The sequence below is a fragment of the Trichosurus vulpecula genome, chromosome 1 (assembly GCF_011100635.1).
Source record: "Trichosurus vulpecula isolate mTriVul1 chromosome 1, mTriVul1.pri, whole genome shotgun sequence".
Classification (NCBI taxonomy): Eukaryota; Metazoa; Chordata; class Mammalia; order Diprotodontia; family Phalangeridae; genus Trichosurus; species Trichosurus vulpecula.
In genome coordinates this window covers 225,759,568-225,777,856 of record NC_050573.1, presented here as the reverse complement: position 1 = coordinate 225,777,856, position 18,289 = coordinate 225,759,568, and the positions used below count along the sequence as shown (strand labels likewise).

Genomic DNA, 18,289 nt, shown 5'->3' with positions numbered 1-18,289 from the left:
TTAAATCTGGTTTTTTTTGGTGGGGGGGGGAGGGTACCAAATACTTATTTTAACAAAGCTAAGTTAGAGAAGGAAAAAAGAAACAAAAGCTATACAAATTTATGACAACTATGGTAACTCCTAGGAGTGTGTGGGTGTGCTTCATCTCTTTTCTGGGTTAAGCAAAATGCTAGCCCTGGTCACTGAAGAAATAAGCTTAAAGGGAGAAACCATTCTTACAAACAAGTCAGAGAATCTTGGAGACAGTAACTAGTATTTTTGGTAGCTTCCATGTCTCAGCAAAGTTTGACAACAGTTTTAGGACAAATACAAAGAAATACTACTTTACATAATGGGAATTCACTATTTCCTCAAAATATAACTGATAATATAAATGTAATCATAGAATTTAAGAACTGAAAGACACTGAAAAGATCTACTACAAGGGTTGGCAAACTACAGCCCAAGACGAGTGGGGAACCTGCAGCCTTGAGGCCATATGTGGCCCTCTAGGTCTTCAAGTGTGGCCCTTTGACTGAATTCAGTGCACTTGAGGGCCTTGAGGCCACAGGTTCCCCACCCCTAGCCCAAGAGTTAAGACTGGTTTTTACATTTTAAACTGAGTTTGTTTTTTTTTTTTTTTAATGTACAAAAACAGGTGGCAGGTTGGATTTGGTCTGAAGGCCACAGTTTACAGAACCTTGATCTGGTCTATAAGATTTAGAGTTGGAAGGGAGCTAACATTACCTAGTTCATTTTGCAAAGGAAAATGAAGTTCAAACAATAAATAGAAAATAGTAATTCAAACCCACGTTCTCTTATAAATCCATTTTGTTTTCCGCTACATGCCTTCATTTCACAAACAATGAAATTGAGGCCCAGAGGAGTTGTATAATCTAAGAACTGAGAATAAACTCAGGATACTAGACTTATTCCTCTGCTATGTTCACTGGACCAGTGGTTGTCACCATGGAACTCTAGGAGTCCACAAGACCTCTCTAGACATTTCTTGAGAGAGTAGTCATAGTATACATGCTTGCTCACTTAAGAATCACCTTCAAGCCCAAATGCCTTGCCAGGAATTCCACAGGTCTCTTCCCACAATCTCAAAAGGTTGAAAAAAATCACTGTGCTAAGTTGTTCTTCCTTTGATGAATTTTCAAAGGTGACATTAAAATCTTACTCATTTACTAAGGACATAGAAAATTTGTTAATTTTGTTTAAAATAAACATAAGTTGAATTTAAAATACATTTAAAAAGTAAATTGTTCCACATATAGCTTTTTACAAGCACTTTAAAATGCTCCAGACTTAGCCTCTTAGAAAACTTAATTGGAAGTTTCTCTATTTTACAGACCAGGACATTTAACAGAAGAGCTTAGAATTTTAGTTCTGACCATTTTATGAAAAAATCTGCAGAACTAGAAAAACTATGAATGACCTTCAACATCAGCATGATGGGCATGATGCTAAGACCTAAATAAGTATTAACAGGCATATAAAAATTGAACTAATCCAGGCTTGACTCCTTGTCTCTAAAAAAGGGTGTGCTATTCCACGTTCTGTTGAAACTAACTGATGAGTTAACAAATGAGTTCCTAACAGGAAGCATTAGTAAACTGGACTATATCAGTTTCATTTAGAAAATTTCCCATGGGCACCAGAAACTTTATCAATATTTATTATAAAAGTAAGATGAAGAGAATAGGATGCTAATGTCAAGATTTCATATGAAAGAGCCTTCTCTAATAAAGATCATCCATCCCCGGAGTTAAATTTCCTAGAAGTATATTTTCTTAAAGTAAACAAATCTGTGTTCAAAAAAAGGACATTGTACATAGTTTATTTTTTATTTCAAAGAAGCCTTATTTACACAATACATTCACACTTTAAATATCTTACAGCTCCCTGTAGAAAACCTTTTGATTAAAACACAACAAATGATCTGAATTTTAAAAAAATACTACATCAAATTAGAATGTTTTCCTCATTAGGTGTTCAATTCATTTCACAGTCTATCTTCTTTGTGCAGACATAAGGGGAACCATTGAATGATAATGAGAGTGAATTAAGGGTTGGGTGGGTTTGTGAGAGGAAAAAATTGACTGTACTGCAAAGTTTTATAAATCAATTAATAATACTCAACATGTTCAGGCACATGTTTCCTAGGAACAGAATAGAGACTAGAGCTTGGCACAGTCCAAGAATCTTCCCAATCAACTCTACTGAAATTGATTTCTCCTCTGTTAGTCCTCCTTTGGTGTGAGCAGGAAGCCAGACCATCACCACTGACAATGACTTCTGAGGCCTAGAGATAAAGTGCCTGCCTTGTATACAAATCACAGATTTCTTTTTTGTTATCATTTCAACCTTTGGGTAAGTAGTAGGTTAAAACTAACCTAACCAAATGCTGGATTTCATTGATCTGACAAAGCCAAAGTTGAAGTACTGTGCAAACTGATAACACAAGACAAAGTGAAATTAAAATGGTATCTCTCCTTTGATCTGTTTTACTGTCTTGTCATCTGGTGGTTCCTCTTTCTCCTTCTCCTTTTCACGATCTTTGTTCCAGTCTTTGAGTCCTTCTGGAAGAGAGGTGTCCTCATCTAAGCTTCCAGTACCCTCTACAAAATCTTCATAGGTAGATTTTTCTGCAAAGGGTCTGGGGCCCAAAAGTTCAACCATATCAGACTTAGCTAATACTTCCTTTTCTAACAGTCGAAGAGCAACCTGAAACAGGAACAACTTCTATTAAATACATACACCAGGGGAACACAGTATAAGATTATTCCAGATCATTTAATAATGTGCAGGTGAAAACATTTAAGCAGGTTTGGTTCAGACTGCTAGTACTACAACAAGGACTAAATTAAACTAAGTTTGTAATCATCAACTACTCTGTAATTTTTAATGCCATCTATGTTTTGCTTGAGAATACCACAGCCTTCATTATTTTTTATAAGTGACAGCACTTACTGTTATTGTAAGATTTGCAGAAACTAAGAGCAAGTATTAAAGATGTTTCCTCTACCATATGGAATTCATAATTACATATTGGCATAATCATCTCATTTGTCCAGAACGTTGAGAAATTAGGTGTTCTAGAAAACTGTATCAAGAGTGTGTCTACATGTACACACACACACACACACACACACACACACACACAGACACAAATATAGTTTACATAAATATATATGTATGTGTATTTATAGGTATACTATATGTATATACATTAACAGATTTTTAAAAAATGAGTGCCACAAGGTAATATAATGCTAAACCGTATTTCATAATCTGACCCCTCTTTCGTGACTTGGAAAGTACTCTGGTACATGTAGTGCATGAGAGTCATTGTTAGGAATAGCAGTTATTACATTATAGACTTAAAAGGTGCAGGAAAGTGGGATTAACTCATCCAACAAACATTTGCTGAATATCTGTTAGGTGTGAAGTACCATGATGTCTTACACAAAGATGTAGAGAACACAATCTCTGTCCCCAAGAGCTTATAATCTATACAGAGCTTATAAAATCTGTGTATGGGTTATCCAAGATAGTCCTCAATCAGCAATTAATTAGGAAGCATTTATTAAGTGCCACTATTAAGCATAATACTAGGCATTGGGGGGGGGGTGATACAGAGACAAAATGAATTAAGTACCTCCCTGCAAGGGGCTTACATTCTATCAGGTGAGATAACATGTATGTAGTTAAGTATTCACGAAATAAATTTTTTTTGAGGGAGGGTGCTAACAGCTGGGGAAAAGTAATAGAAAGGACTTCATGTAGAATATGGCACTTCAACTAAACTTTGGAGAAAACAGATTCTAAAAGGTAGAAGTGAGGAGAGAGTACATAGGGAGGAGGACAACCAGTGCACAGGCACAGAGGAGTGAGATGGTGTTATAAGGAACAGAAAGAAGGCCACAGACTTGGACTCCAGGATGTAAGAAGGGTGAGGCCAGTCTGCAGAGGGTTTTTAAAGCCAAACAGTGTGCATTTCCTTCTAGAAGTAATAATAATACAGTGGAGTTTATTGAGTTTAAATGACATGGTCAAACTATGATAGACTTAGCTCCTCTCAGCAATGAAATGATTTAAGAGAATTCCAAAAGACTCATGATGGAAAATGTTATCCATACCCAGAGAAAGAACTATGGAGTCTGAATGAAGATCAAAGCATACTATTTTCTTCTGTTTTTTCTTTCTTGTGGTTTTCCCCTTTTGTTCTGATTCTCCTTTCTAATGTGGAAACATGTTTAATATGATTGTATATGTATAGTCTATATCAGATTGCATGTCATCTTAGGAAGGGGGGAAGGGAGAAAAATTTAGAACTTAAAATTTTATAAAAGTGAATGTTGGAAACGAAAAATAAATAAAATAAAATATAGAAATTAATAAAATAAATTACACGGTCAGACTAGCACTTTAAGAAATCACTCTGGTAAGTGTGTTGAGGTTGACTTGAAGGAACGGAGACCATTAGGAGGCTATCAAGTAATAAAACCCCTAAACTAGGGTTGTGGATTTGTGGGTAGAGATAATGGGACAGATGAGTGACATTGTAGATGAAAATAAGACAAGATTTGGCAACTGATGAGTTACGTGGGATGAGAAGACTGAAAAATAACACCAAAGGTTGCAAACATGGTAAATTGGAAGACGAGTGAAACTTTTGACAGAAAAAGGAAAGTTAGGAAGAGGGTTAAGTTTGGGGAGAAAGACAATGATCTCTATTTTGGACATGCTGAATTTTAGAAACACTCAAGGCATCCAGTTTGAAATGTCTACTGGCAGTTGGACATGTGCCAGTGCTGCTCAGGAGAGGCACTAGGCCCAGATAATTGACATTATATGCACTAACTACTGTGGTTTCACCAACATTTGCTTCATTCCCAAATCTCTATCTTGAGATCTGACCTCATCTATTTTCATTTGGATGTTTTAATATCACTTCAAATTCAACATGTCAAAAACTGAACTAATCATTGCTATCATAAACTGACTTATTTTCCCAACTAAGCAATTTCGGTCATTGGTATCACTAGCATTGGTACAATTCTTCCTATCTCCCAGGCTAGAAAACTTGAACTTCCCTTGAACCCTTTAGTTCTTTATCTACCATATCCAAACTGTCATCAAATCCTGTTATTTCTTTTTACAAAAACTTTCCTGGATTTGTCTTTTCCTTTCAACTCCCATGCCATTATCCTTCACCACCACTCACCTAATTAGTGCAAAAGTCTCTCAGCCAAGATCTTTGCTTCTAGCTTCTCTCCTTCTAATCCAGCTTAAATATTGCTATCACACTGATCTAATATACTGCTTTTATTTTATTATGCCATTCCTTTGCTCAGAAATCTACCATGGGCTCCCTACTGCACCAAATTTTTCTATCTGAACTTCATAGTCCTCTATAATCTGCCACAACCCTAACTATATAATCTTATTTACCCCTATGTCCCAAAAGGTAACCTCTGTCTGGTTCAGGTTTCATGACATGTTTTTATCCACTGAGTTCCTTAAACCAGAATCATCTCTCTCTTTTCCTGTTTAGTTATACCTTACTCATTTTTTCAAGAGTCAGATTAGGTTCTACCTTTTCCATGAAATCTTTTCTACTCCTCCAAGGTGCAATGATCATGTCTTTCTCTGAACTCCAAATATATTTATAATCACTACAACATAGTCTAATACTTAATTGTCCTCTAAATTTTCAGGTTTGTTCATTCTGCCTCTAGACTGTATTACTCCCTGAGAGCAGAGGCTACTTTTTTGTACCGCCACATTACCAAGCACAGAGCAAGACACATATTAGTTATTCAAATAGACTTGTTCATTGCTTTTTTGACCCCATCACCTGGAAAGCAATCTGGAAGTTGCTTTCAAAAGCAATTCCCTAGTACTAGTTTGTTCATTTACCTGTCTCTCTCATAAAAAGTAAAGTGAATTATCTTCTCCCTCCACCTCCACATTCAGGCCTAATGAAATTCTTTTTTAGTCTTGAAAACCCAACTTCAAGTCACCTCCTTTAAGAAGCAATTCTTCCCTGATGTCCCATCAGTAACAGCCTATTTCCTTTCAGGCTTTACAAGGCACTTTATATCTCCATTACGTACTTATCATATGTTGCTTGCAGCCTAATTATCTGTATATGTGTCATATCCTCCTATTAAACGTAAGCTCCATGAAGTCAGAGACTGAATTTTACCTATACTTTTCCATCTCCCCCAGTACCAATTAGCAGGCACTTAATAAATATCTGATGAATGTGAAGAGAATATTTTTAAAAATCCGTACAGATAGTAGATAAAGAGTAAATCTGCTAAATATGTGAAACCCAGACATCAATTGAGAGTTCTTAATTCATGTACAAATGATTTTAGGAGACTATCAAACCAAATACACTAATAAAAATGAAGAAACATGCATCCTCAAATGTAACTTACACTGTCAATTTTTGATTATTCAGGTTCTAATTATTCAATACACTGACTTACCACATATTAACTAAGTGTCTACCATACACAAGGTGTGATTTGTAAGGATTCTATTTTTCTTGTCTGCTCTCTGGATATTTCAATTTTTGTTTGAACATAAAGAAGATAAATGAAAGAAGGCAAATTTCAGTTACTCTTGCTCTTTCCTTAGCCTAAGCAGTTCTGGTTCAAAATTTGGCATAAATACATATTCTAGGAGGAAAGGGGGATAGAACAGCTGAACACCAAATATCTCAATATTCTCCTTATTCTCTGATAAGCTTGAATTCCAGATCAGGCTGAGAACTGGCACCTCAAAGACACAGGTCTAGAGGCTAGCTATAACTTCCCCCTTCTTACCTCCTCCTCCTTGAACATTTCTTTACAGAACAAGCTTCCCATATAAATGACACTTTCTCTCTACACACATTTGCATACATATATAACACAAGTATAAAATGTACAGTTATACCTTTCTTCATCTAAGGAAGATAAATATTCAGTTTGTTGCTTTAATTTTTGGTAAAACTTTTCAGAAGCATTGGTTCATGAAACACCCACCTTTTCTACTTCAGCTTTTTTCTCTGTAAGAAGAGCCACTGTCCGTTTATAAGCATCGTTTATAAGTATCCGTACTTCATCATCTATCAGTCTTGCAGTAGCTTCACTATATGGTTTCTCCAATACCATGTCTCCTTGTCGTGGCAGGTCAAAGGAAATCTGTCCCACTTTTTCATTCATACCAAACTGAACAATCTAAAACAGAAGAACAAATATCTTAGTGACTTGCCTCTCAATGCATATACTTTTGAGACCAGCAAAAATGATGAAATAGGAGAAAGTAGTACAGCCTAGCTCTTTCCCACAACTAATCTAATCAAGATCTATAAGGAGGGAGACAAGTCGGCAGGCATTAAGGACAGGGTCTAGCCATGAGTCTGCTACCCAGAGCCTTTCAGCCTGTGGAACAAAATGAGGACTGTAGCTAGCTACATACTCAGACAAGAAGTGATCACAAATCACACTGTTCAGGGAGCAGGAAAAGAATTCAACTGGAAGTTAGGTTGCTTCCCCCTCAGAGCCAGTTCAGAGATCCAATACAGATTTGGGAGGGAACCTGTGCCTAGAAATGGCCTACGTACAGTTGTATATCAGAGCAAGGAATAATCACAGATTTGAGGATGTGTACTAGGCAAGGAGTAAGAACAGAAGCCAGTAGTGGCTGGGTGGTTCTGAACCTAGGCTAGAATGGGATCTTAGATTCTATCCCCAGATTTGATATGAAGCCTACAGCTGAGTAAGCAGGGTAGGGAGCTCATACTTGTGTTGTTTTGAATCAGCTAACTGACATAGCTGAAGCCAGCAGCAATCCACTGGAACTCCTGCCAAAGGTGGGCAAAAAGCTTTGTCCCTTAGAGCCAAAATGGAATCACAAGCTTGCAAATCTTTGAACAGGGAGGAAGAAGACAGCTTAGCTCAGTTAGTCAATAAACATTTATTAAACACAAACTATGTGCCAGGCACTGTGGGAAGTGCAGGGAATACAAAGAAAAGTAAAAGACAGTTTTGCTCTCAAGGAGCTCAGTTTAATGGAGGAAACAACATGAACACAATTATGTAAAAACAAGAAGCTGAAAATAATCAACTGAGGAAGGCACTATATAATTAAAAGGGATCAGATCATTTTGAGTGCATTGAATATTTTCCACTTCTTGGCCTGAAGCTCTCCTGAGATTCTTGAAGAACACACCACTCAAAACCTAGAGAAAACAACAGCAAGACCCCAAAGAAGGAAAATCAGGATGAGAAGAGGCCTAGACATTACCCTGATGGAAATGTGCTGAGTCTGGTCTTAATACAAAGTCCCAACTGGAGAAGTAAGAACAAATTAATTTTAAAAAAAAAAAAGATTCCCACAATAAAGTTACTATGATGCTAAGGATGCCCAAGATGCAAACCCAGAAAAAGCAAATGACTTCAAAACATGTACGAGCAAAACCTCAAAGAAAAACATAGGGTAGACAAGGGTCCACTACAATTCCTGGAAGAAATAAAACAAGAATTTAAAAATTACTTTATAAATGAGAGTGGAAAGGAAAAAAAAATTGGAAAGACTTTGTAGGAAAGACTAAAAGAAGAACACAAAGCTTAGTACAAGAGATGTAAAACTTTACCCACAAAAACACTCCTTAAAAATTAGAATAAACGAAATAGAAGTTAATGACTCTATCAGAAAAAAAAGGAAATACTAAAATGAAATCAAAAGACTGAAAAAAAAAACAGAAAAAGAAGTATCTTATTTAAAAAAAAAATGATCTGGAAAAATGGACCAAGGAGAGATAATTTGAGAACCATCAGATTATGTGAAAGCTATGACCAAAAGAAAAAAAAAAGAGCCAGGTCATCATATTTCAAGAAATCATGAAAAAAAAAAACTGCTCTGATCTCCTAAAAGCAGAGGCCAAACTGAAAATAAAAACTGCCAGTCACGTCCTGAAAGAAAACCCACAATGAAAACTCTGAGGAATATCATAGACAAAATCCAGAACTTTCAAGTCCAAGAAAAAATACTGCTAAACAGCCGTAAAGAAAGAGTTCAAGTACTAAGGAACTACAGTCAGGGTCCTACAAGAAACTAAGTATAATTGGAAGAAAAAAATGAATCTTTAATCCAACAGGTCTTCTAACAATTCCTGCTGAAAAGAATAGAGCTGGGCAGAAACTGTGAAATACAAACATGAGAATCAATAGAAACACAAATGGTAAATATGAGTGAGCAATCAGAAGGGACTAAACAAGGATGAAGTGTTTTACATTCTAATAGTGGGAATATATATATATATATATATATATACATATATAAATACATATATAATGTCCCCTTAATACCCTAAAACCATCGGGGATTAGAGGGAGTTAAATAAGACAAAGGCTGTGGAAGCAATTTTGTTATATTTTGATTATTTTAAAAGAAAGGAAAGGGAGCTGAAAAGGAATATACTAAGGAAGAAAGAGGGAAAAAGGGATGGGAGGGGTTATTTCACATAATGGCAGAATATAAAAGGCTTTACAAACTAGGAGGAAGGGATGGAAGGAAAAACATGAACCTCACTTTCATCTGAACTGGTTGAAGGAGAGTAGAATACATGCATACTGAGTTAAGTGTAGAAATATGTTTAATTCAACAGGGAAAAAGGAGAGAGAAGAAAGAGGGAGGATAGATTCAGTGAGGAATTAATCACAAATAAAACACACTGTAACTTCAGAGGGTGGATGCTTAAGAGTGGTTTAAAAGAAAAGAAAGGATTAAGAATCTCTAATTGGGTCTGGACCCAAAGAAAAGAAAGGTAGGGAAGCAGAAGCCGATTACATCTGCTTCTGCTGAATAAATTCTTGTTCCATGCTTCTCTTCTTCTATGTAAAAGGGGTAGAGAGCAAAGAGAGGAAAAACATATGTATGGAGATGGAGAGAAATACACAATTAATGAGAAATATGAATGTGAATGGGATGAACTCACCCATAAAAAGAAAGAGTATATATAGCAGAATGGATTAGAAAGCATCACTTATAAGAAACACATTTTAAACATAAACATTCATAAGGCAGGGGGGAATGGTGTAAAATAAGGGGCTAGAACAAAATCTATTAAACTTCCTCTGAACTAAAAAAAAAAAAGCAGTGGTAGCAATCCTGATGTCAGACAAAGCAAGAGGAAAAATAGATGCAATTAAGAGAGATAAATAGACAAACTATATTATGCTGAAATGTATCAGAGATAAAAAATTAATATCAATAGTTAACATATACAGACCCAAAGACTAAATCAAATGAAAAGCCAAACTAGTTACAGGGAGAAACACAATTTACAATTAACAGTGGGGAATCAAAATGAATAAGTTAATATCATTAATGTTGCCATTTACACAATTTTCTAAAATAATTTAACTGTTAAGGTAACAACTGTATCAGACCAAAAAAGACAAATCTGTTTTAAGTATAATCTAAGTTACCTACCAAATTTCTCTTTTTCTCCTTTGTACTTATCAGGCCACAAGTTTTGATTTTTGAAATGAAACCATTCTCCTTTACAAAATACATTTTGACCCAAATATTCACAGGTTTAACTACATAGCTAAAAAACCTAATCAAAAGATCATCTCATAAATGTCAATTTCATACACAATTTAAGGAGAGAAATCCTATTTCAAACACGTACTTGTGCATATGCGCTCTGAGTTACTTTCCTCAAGTCATCTTGAGCACCAGTTGTAATTCTTCCGAAAAAGATTTCTTCCGACACACGTCCTCCCAAAGTCATACACATCCTATCCAAAAGCTGTTCTTTGGTATAAAGGTATTGCTCTTTGGGTAAATACTGAGCATAACCCAAACCTTTTCCACGTGGTATGATGGATACCTTTGAAAGTAAGAAACAGACATGTTAAACACTCTACAGCATGATGAATTTAACAAACATTTCCCTACAGAAAAACAGATTTCAAAGTCTCCTCTTTATGAAAAAAATGAAAACACATATAAGAACCAAATAAATCCATCTACCTTTTATAGTTATATTGCTGCAAGTAAAGTCATTGACAGCTTTTAAGCAGTCATGAGTTTTCTTTTGTATTCACTCCATATTAGGGCCATTTAATGGTTTTTATTCTTGTTTTCTTTAACAACACAATTTGAACCATCACTCTGCTTTGTAAAATGTGCCAGTGATTCAAGACACCTTAGGTATTCAGTGATCTTTTTTGGATGCTCCCCTAAAGGCTCATCAAAAATTATGCAGGCCTCATTTAACTAGGAAAGTTTGAAATGTACACATTACAGGTATCATTGCACACTCTTCTGGGAAAAAATGGCAATCTACTTGGAAATGTCACACATAGTTCAATATTTCTATTGTTTGTCTTCTCACTAATTTGAGTACTCCCTCTAAGGGAGAGATCACAACTTAGCTATACCTTTTTCATTCTGTACTTCTGATTCTCTTATAAATCTGTTATAGAGGGTCCCCCCAATATGTTGGAGGCAGGAGTATTCTTCCAGATCCCTTAACCTTACAAGGATACCAATGCCAGCTGTGCATGAATGCAGGGTTGGGGAGGGGAGAGGATGCTCATCTATGCTCCTACAATTTTTGGGCTGAAATGCCTGCCTTTTCTTCCTAACACCATACTCTCTTATAGCTAAGATCACATACTACTGTAACTGACATGTTGTTCTGGAGAACACATATAAACATATAGAAATGTCTTTCGCCTTAATTTATTTATGTACCCTAAAATCAATCTCTCTAGTCTATTTGGATTTTGTTCTCAATTCCTATGCAAGGTTGCCTGTACAAATAATGAACATTATGGGAAGCTAAGGATTATTTTTAATATCTGTGACAACATTATGTGGTAAAATCTTAATTAACTGAAATGATTTGATAATAGTAGGCTCATGCTAACTAAATTTTACCAGTATTTACAAGAAAGCCCTGCTTTGCTTTTAAAAATCCTTACAAAGAGAAATGCAAATTAAAACATTTCTAAGATTCCAACTCACACACATCAGATTGACAAAGTTAACAAAATGGGAAAATGACAAATATTTGAGGGACTGTGGCAAAACATTAATGCAGTGCTGGTAAAACTGTGAATTAGTACAGCCATTCTGAAAAGTACCTTAGAACTATGCCCCTAAAATCTACTAAACTGTACATACCTTCTGACACCATTATTAGGCCTATACCACAAAGAGATTAAAGAAAAAGGAAAATAATCTATGTATATAAAAATATTTCCAATAACTCTTTTTGTGCTAGAAAAAAAATGGAAACTAAGGGGATGCCCATAAATTAGGGAAAGGTTGAACAAATTATGGTATATGGATGTAACAGAATACTACTGTTCTGTAAGAAACAATGAAGGGGATAGTTTCAGAGAAACCTGGTTAAACATGTATGAACACCATGATGCAGAGTGTGTAAAGACAAACAACTCTGAAAGCCAAGAAGTCTGATAAACATAATGATCAACCACAATTCCCAATAATCCAAACTGAAACATGCTAACTGCATCCTGACAGAGGGGTGGTAGATTCAGTGTGTTAAAAGAGATAAACAGAGGCAGCTAGGCGGTGCAGTGAGCAGAGCACCGGCCCTGGAGTCAGGAGGACCTGAATTCAAATCCAGCCTCAGACACTTGACACATACTACCTGTGTGACCTTGGGCAAGTCACTTAACCCCAATTGCCCTGCCTTCCCCCCTGAAAAAAGAGAGACATAAACATTTTTTAGACATGGCCAATGGGGGAACTTGCTTTGAGTATGCATATATGTTATAAAGCTTTAGTTTTTCTTTATTTTTCAATGGGGTATGGAGGAAGGTAAAAGGGAGTAAGGTGAAAGGGAAAGAAAATTTTTGTTCATTAAAAAAATTAATTTAATTTTTAAAATCTTTGTAAAATATATTTGTGGTTTCTTGCCTCTGTGAGTATGATATACTGAAGAAAATCCAATCCTTCTTGGATGATTCAGAATCTTGAAGTGCTTTGGGATCACAGTTACCCAACCAAACAGTATCATAAAAGTAGGAGGTTATGTTGAATACATATCGACTGAAGGATAAATATCATGTGAATTAAATCCCTAATACCACTTTCTTTTGCTTTTGCTTTCTTTTTTTTTCCTAAAAGTTTGAGGGTGGGGCTGAGGTTGGAGGTAGGAAGAGGAATTCCGATTACTTGAGGATTCCAATTAAATGAGTTCTGGCTGTTTAAGGTTTCAGTACGTATTTTTAATATACCTCACAAATAACACTATTCCACATCTGTGGAAAGCAAGTCAAATTTCTTAGGTCACACCCTAGGGATGTAAATAACTTTTTCACATTACTTCCCAGAACACTTCTGGAAGACAGTACATGTGATAACATTCACTGTCTACTTGTTCTCTAATTATCAAGTTACTGAAACTACATTAAACAGAACTAAAACATACTGCTGGCCACTAAATATCATCGATCATTTTTCTCGATAACAAGGATCATAAAATCATAGATTTAGAGCTAGAGAGGGTCTTATAGGTTTAACTTTTTTTTAATCATAATTTTATTGTGCCTCTTCTGAAAGAGTAACATATGCATATGAAATAATCTGTATTTGCTGAGGTTTGCCCAAGTATGGGGTTAAGCTCTACGCTTTGGTGTCACCAAAGGTCAAAATCCCTAGTATTGCATCTTTTACCACAATAAAATTCTTACTTCCAAAGAATCTTTCTTAGCATTGCCATCTATGAGAGAGAGACTAGCAACACTGTATTTATCCTTAATACTAAACTCAAGCAGTTCAAAGTCATCTGTTCTTATTTGAGATTTAGAATATGCTTAGATCATCATGTACCTCCTTGTTCCTTGTGGCCCATTTCCCCTTCTCCTGGGGGGGACCACACTCCTCACATCTTAAGAATGATTCTCTGATTGTAATGGAATACTACTGTGCTATAAGAAATAATGAGCAGGCTGATTTCAGAGAAACCTGGAAAGACATGAACTAATTCAAAGAAAAGTGAGCAGAACCAGGAGAACACAGTACACAGTAACAGCAATACTGTATGATGATCAACTCTGAATGACTTAGCTATTCTCAGCAATACAATATTCCAAGACAGTTCCAAAGGACTCATGATGAAAAATGATTACCTTAAAAACCTTAAACAGCCAGAGCTCATTTAGAACCTCTAGAGAAAAAAATGATGGGAGTCTGAATGCAGATCGAAGCATACTATTTTTCACTTTCTCGTTTTTTCCCCCCTTTGGGTCTGTGTCTTTCACAACATGACTAACAGAGTAACGTTTTACATGATTTAACAAGTATTTACCTATATCAAACTGCTTACTGTGTGAAGGAGGGGAGAGAGAAAATACAGAGCTCAAAATTTGTTTAAAAATGAAAGTGAAAAGACAAAAAAAAGTGTCTTTACATGTAATTGGGGGAAAAATATTTTAAAAAATGATTCTCTGAACAAGCATGACTTGAAAGAAGACATATGAGAAGACGTTCCCCTTTCCCCCCACTCTTTTGCAGAGGTAAGAGGCTATATATATTTTCAAACTTTTCAATCAATCAATAAACATTTAGTAAGCGCCTACTAGGTGCCAGACGGATGGGCAACTAGATAGTGCAATGGATAGAGTGACAGACCTGGAATCAGGAAGACCTGAATTCAAATCTGGCCTCAGACACTTACTAGCTGGGTAACCCTGGACCAGTCACTTAAAGCTGTTTGCCTCAGTTTCCTCATCTGTAAAACGAGCTTGGGAAGGAAAAGGCAAACCACTCCAGAATCTTTGCCAAGAAAACCTTGAATGAAGAGTCAAACATGACTGAAACAACTGAACGACAACAAAAAGGTGCCAAGACACCATGCTAAGCTCTAGAGATACAAAAAAAGGAAAAAGACAGTTCTTGCCCTCCAGGAGCCTATGCTCTAATGGGGGGACAACATGCAAACAAATATGAAAGCTATATACAGGATAAACAGGAAATACTTGACAGAAGGAAGGCATTGGAATTAAGGAGGGATGGGGAAAAGTTTCCTGTAGAAAGTGGGATTTTAGCTGGGACTTAAAGGAAACCAGGGAAGTCAGTAGTTTAGGTGGAGGAGGAAGAGCATTCCAGGGCATGGAGAATAGCTAGAGAAAATTCCTGGAGCCAAGAGATGGAGTGTGTTGCTCATGGAACAGCCAGGAGACTAGTGTCGCTGGATCAAAGAGTACACATGGTAGGGAGTAAAATGTAAGAAGACTGTACAGGTAGGAGGGGGCTAGTTTTTCCTGATGTATTGATAAGTTAGGCTGATTTTTTTCCTCTCATTTTTCTTTTTTTGTCTTAAAAATATTATTTGTTATATGGGAAGGCTCTCAGAGCAGGTAGGTGGGAGGTCCTGCCTACCTCAAAGGACTGTTGTGAGAATTAAATGAGAAGGTATGTAAACGTGAGTAAATATTATTCCCCTCTCTTAAAACCCACCAATCTATTATTTCTGATCTTCACACACACAAAATAATCTCCACAACTGCAGGGGGAAAGCAAACACGTAGCAAAAAAGGATGGGGAACATCATTACTCTCTTCCAAAACCCATCATATTTCCTCTTGGTTACAAATCAACATTTCCCCCATCCTCCCTCGATATTTTTTTTAGTATTTCAATGTTTCCCTTGGTTTCTGTTTTATAGTACTCCTGACCTTTAATTATTTTTTCTTCTCCTACTTCTATCATTAACATAATTTCTTAGTGCCCAGTTCTAGCAATTACTTTTTCCCCTTCTTTAGTTGTTATACTCTCTAAAGCACAATGATGTGCTTTATTTTAGTTTTTATTTACAAGGGGAAAATAGGATATAAAAGTTAAGAAATAATACACCAGTATAGGATAATTAGAAATACGTAAAAAACTGCCCAGGCCCAGGCAAAGTTGTACCAAAATTTCCTAAGCTACAGTTTCCTGGGCCTAGCTTCAAATGTTTTTGCAGAAACAGTGTCTGGAATGCCCTCTGTCCTCACAACCACTTCAAAGAATTCCTATCTTTCTTCAAAGCACAGCTCAGGTGGCACCTCCTTATACAGCCTTTTGTTTCAACAATCCGGCTAGCATCAGTTGTGGGGATGAAAGACCAACACAAGCCCAACAACAAGAATGCTGCCAAAGCCCAGATTCTTTTGATCTGCTTTACTAAGAAAAGCAACGTTAAGGGGTTGACAATCTCACTTTAATCCAGCATACAAATACCATTCGCTTAGTTCAGGGGAAAAAGCCAGCACCCTGAACTTCAGAGCAAATACAAACAAATTACAAACACTGACAGACAGACCAAACACATCTAAATTCAGCCCGGGAGCTCATAACAAGGGCTGGCCCAGAGTCACACATGCCACCACCACTGTGGGTCAGAGCTCCGAAAAAGAGAAAGCCAACCCCTGGTTTTATATCTTTTTCAGGGTCAAGGGTGGGTCACACATGCGACTCACCCACGTGACCTGAAATTGTCACAAAGAAGCAACTTAAACCCACGTGGTCTAAAAGCCTCTGATGTCCCAAACATGCCACTCAAACTCATGTAAACTAGGCCCTCCCCCTGAGGCAAGGAGGTCACCAAGGACTCCCAAATCTAATCAAGAAAACAAAGGCCAAACTCTTCAAGGGCACTTGGTTGAACTGAGTGCTAAGAGCCCATTTTCACTGCCAACACACTCTTCCAGATTCTACTTGTTAGCTGTCTCTCCCTCTTGACATTATCTTGTCTGTACTATGTATTTACTTGTATCTGTACATACTGTATTTCCAAAGTAGAATGTTAGTTTTCCAAATGAAGGGCCCTTGGCTGGAAAATTCCAGCTACCTCAGAGCCCCAGAAGTGAAAGTAATCTTCTAATTCATAAAACCCTCATAAAGACTCTGGGATTCAGTCACCTATATATAATCCCAGTATTGTGCTCAGCAAATGAGGAACGTTCTCAACTGCACCGTGCAGTTTTGAGTGTTCTATGCATATTCCCACAGAATCACTCACAAGCTTTCTAGTAACTCATCCTCCGGATACCTCAACCAAAAGAAAGATACAGATATGATATTCCTAACAACCTCAAAAGCAGAATAAAGATCCCTCCAAAAGAACATAAAGATGTGCCTGTCATATTGCTCCATTAAATTTTTTCTATTTCCCCTAAATCTACAATTTCCAAAAAACTGTATTCCAAACTGGGCTATGTTTTCTTTAATTTTCTTTTAATATTATAATCTCTTCAGAGAAAAACAATCTTATGTTTTTATACTCTATTATGTATGGGATTTTCCTTTAAAGACATTTTGCAATTTACTGACATCTGTAATGTTCATGAAAATTACTTTACCTTTAAAAGTGGATCAGCATGTTCCAGAAACCAGCCTGCAACTGCGTGCCCTGCTTCATGATATGCTACTGTCTTTTTCTCCTCTGGCTGTAATACTTGAGTTTTTTTTTCCAAGCCTAAAAAAAAAAAGAAAGAAAAATCAAAACCTACCATTTTAATAACACGCTATAATAAGATAAATTTTATCTAAACAATGATTTAGGTACTTAGTTGCCTATGGGATTTCAAAAGTTCCTTTGGCTTATAAAAGGTCAACTCCAAAATTCCTGCAATAACATATTCAAAAACCACAAACATATACATCCTCTATTCCCCACAAACTGTTTTAGAAAATAATTAAAAGTCAGTATGTAGCTTAATTTTTAAAAATAAATTCACTGCTAACAACCTGATTCCCACATACATTCGTAATTTTATTTCATATTATTCCCCTTCAGATACTCCTTAATCTGGTTAAATGGGCCTGGTAGCTGATAGTCATATGTAACATTCATAGGATCATAGATCTAAAGCTGGAAGGGATCTCAGAGGTCATCTAAGTCCAACTCCCTCATTTATAGATGAGAAAATCAGGAAGGCTCAGGGACTTGTCAGAGATCACAAGATGTGAACACAGATCCTGAATTCATAGTCAGTGTTCTTTCTCCCTGTACCAGGCTGCTCTTGCCCTTGCAGAGATGTCTCTCATGTCTAGAATGCCTTCTCTCTCCTCACATTTCCCTCAGAGAACTCCTATCTTTCTTCAAAGCACAGCTCAAGTGGCCCTTCCTACACAAAGCTTTCCTGATCCTCCCATTTGTTAGCAGTCTCTCCCTCTTGAGATTACTTTGTATTTTACTTATCTCCATACATGCTGCATGTGGAAGCTCCTCAAGTACAGGGATTGTTTTGGTTTTTGTCTCTGTACTCCCAGTTCA

At 36.5% G+C, this 18,289-nt stretch overlaps 1 protein-coding gene across 1 annotated transcript in view; it reads right to left on the bottom strand.

Moving 5' to 3' along the window:
* Nucleotides 1-1,795: 1,795 nt before the first annotated feature.
* AFG3L2 (AFG3 like matrix AAA peptidase subunit 2) overlaps nt 1,796-18,289 on the bottom strand; it is a 54,465-nt gene continuing 37,971 nt past the window's right edge. The window contains exons 14-17 of the mRNA XM_036759084.1: nt 17,373-17,488; nt 10,682-10,882; nt 7,026-7,220; nt 1,796-2,709 (exon numbers count right to left, since the gene is read on the bottom strand). Coding sequence (XP_036614979.1) covers nt 2,461-2,709; nt 7,026-7,220; nt 10,682-10,882; nt 17,373-17,488 — 761 coding nt within the window. The 3' untranslated portion in view covers nt 1,796-2,460. The remainder of the gene's footprint in view (nt 2,710-7,025; nt 7,221-10,681; nt 10,883-17,372; nt 17,489-18,289) is intronic.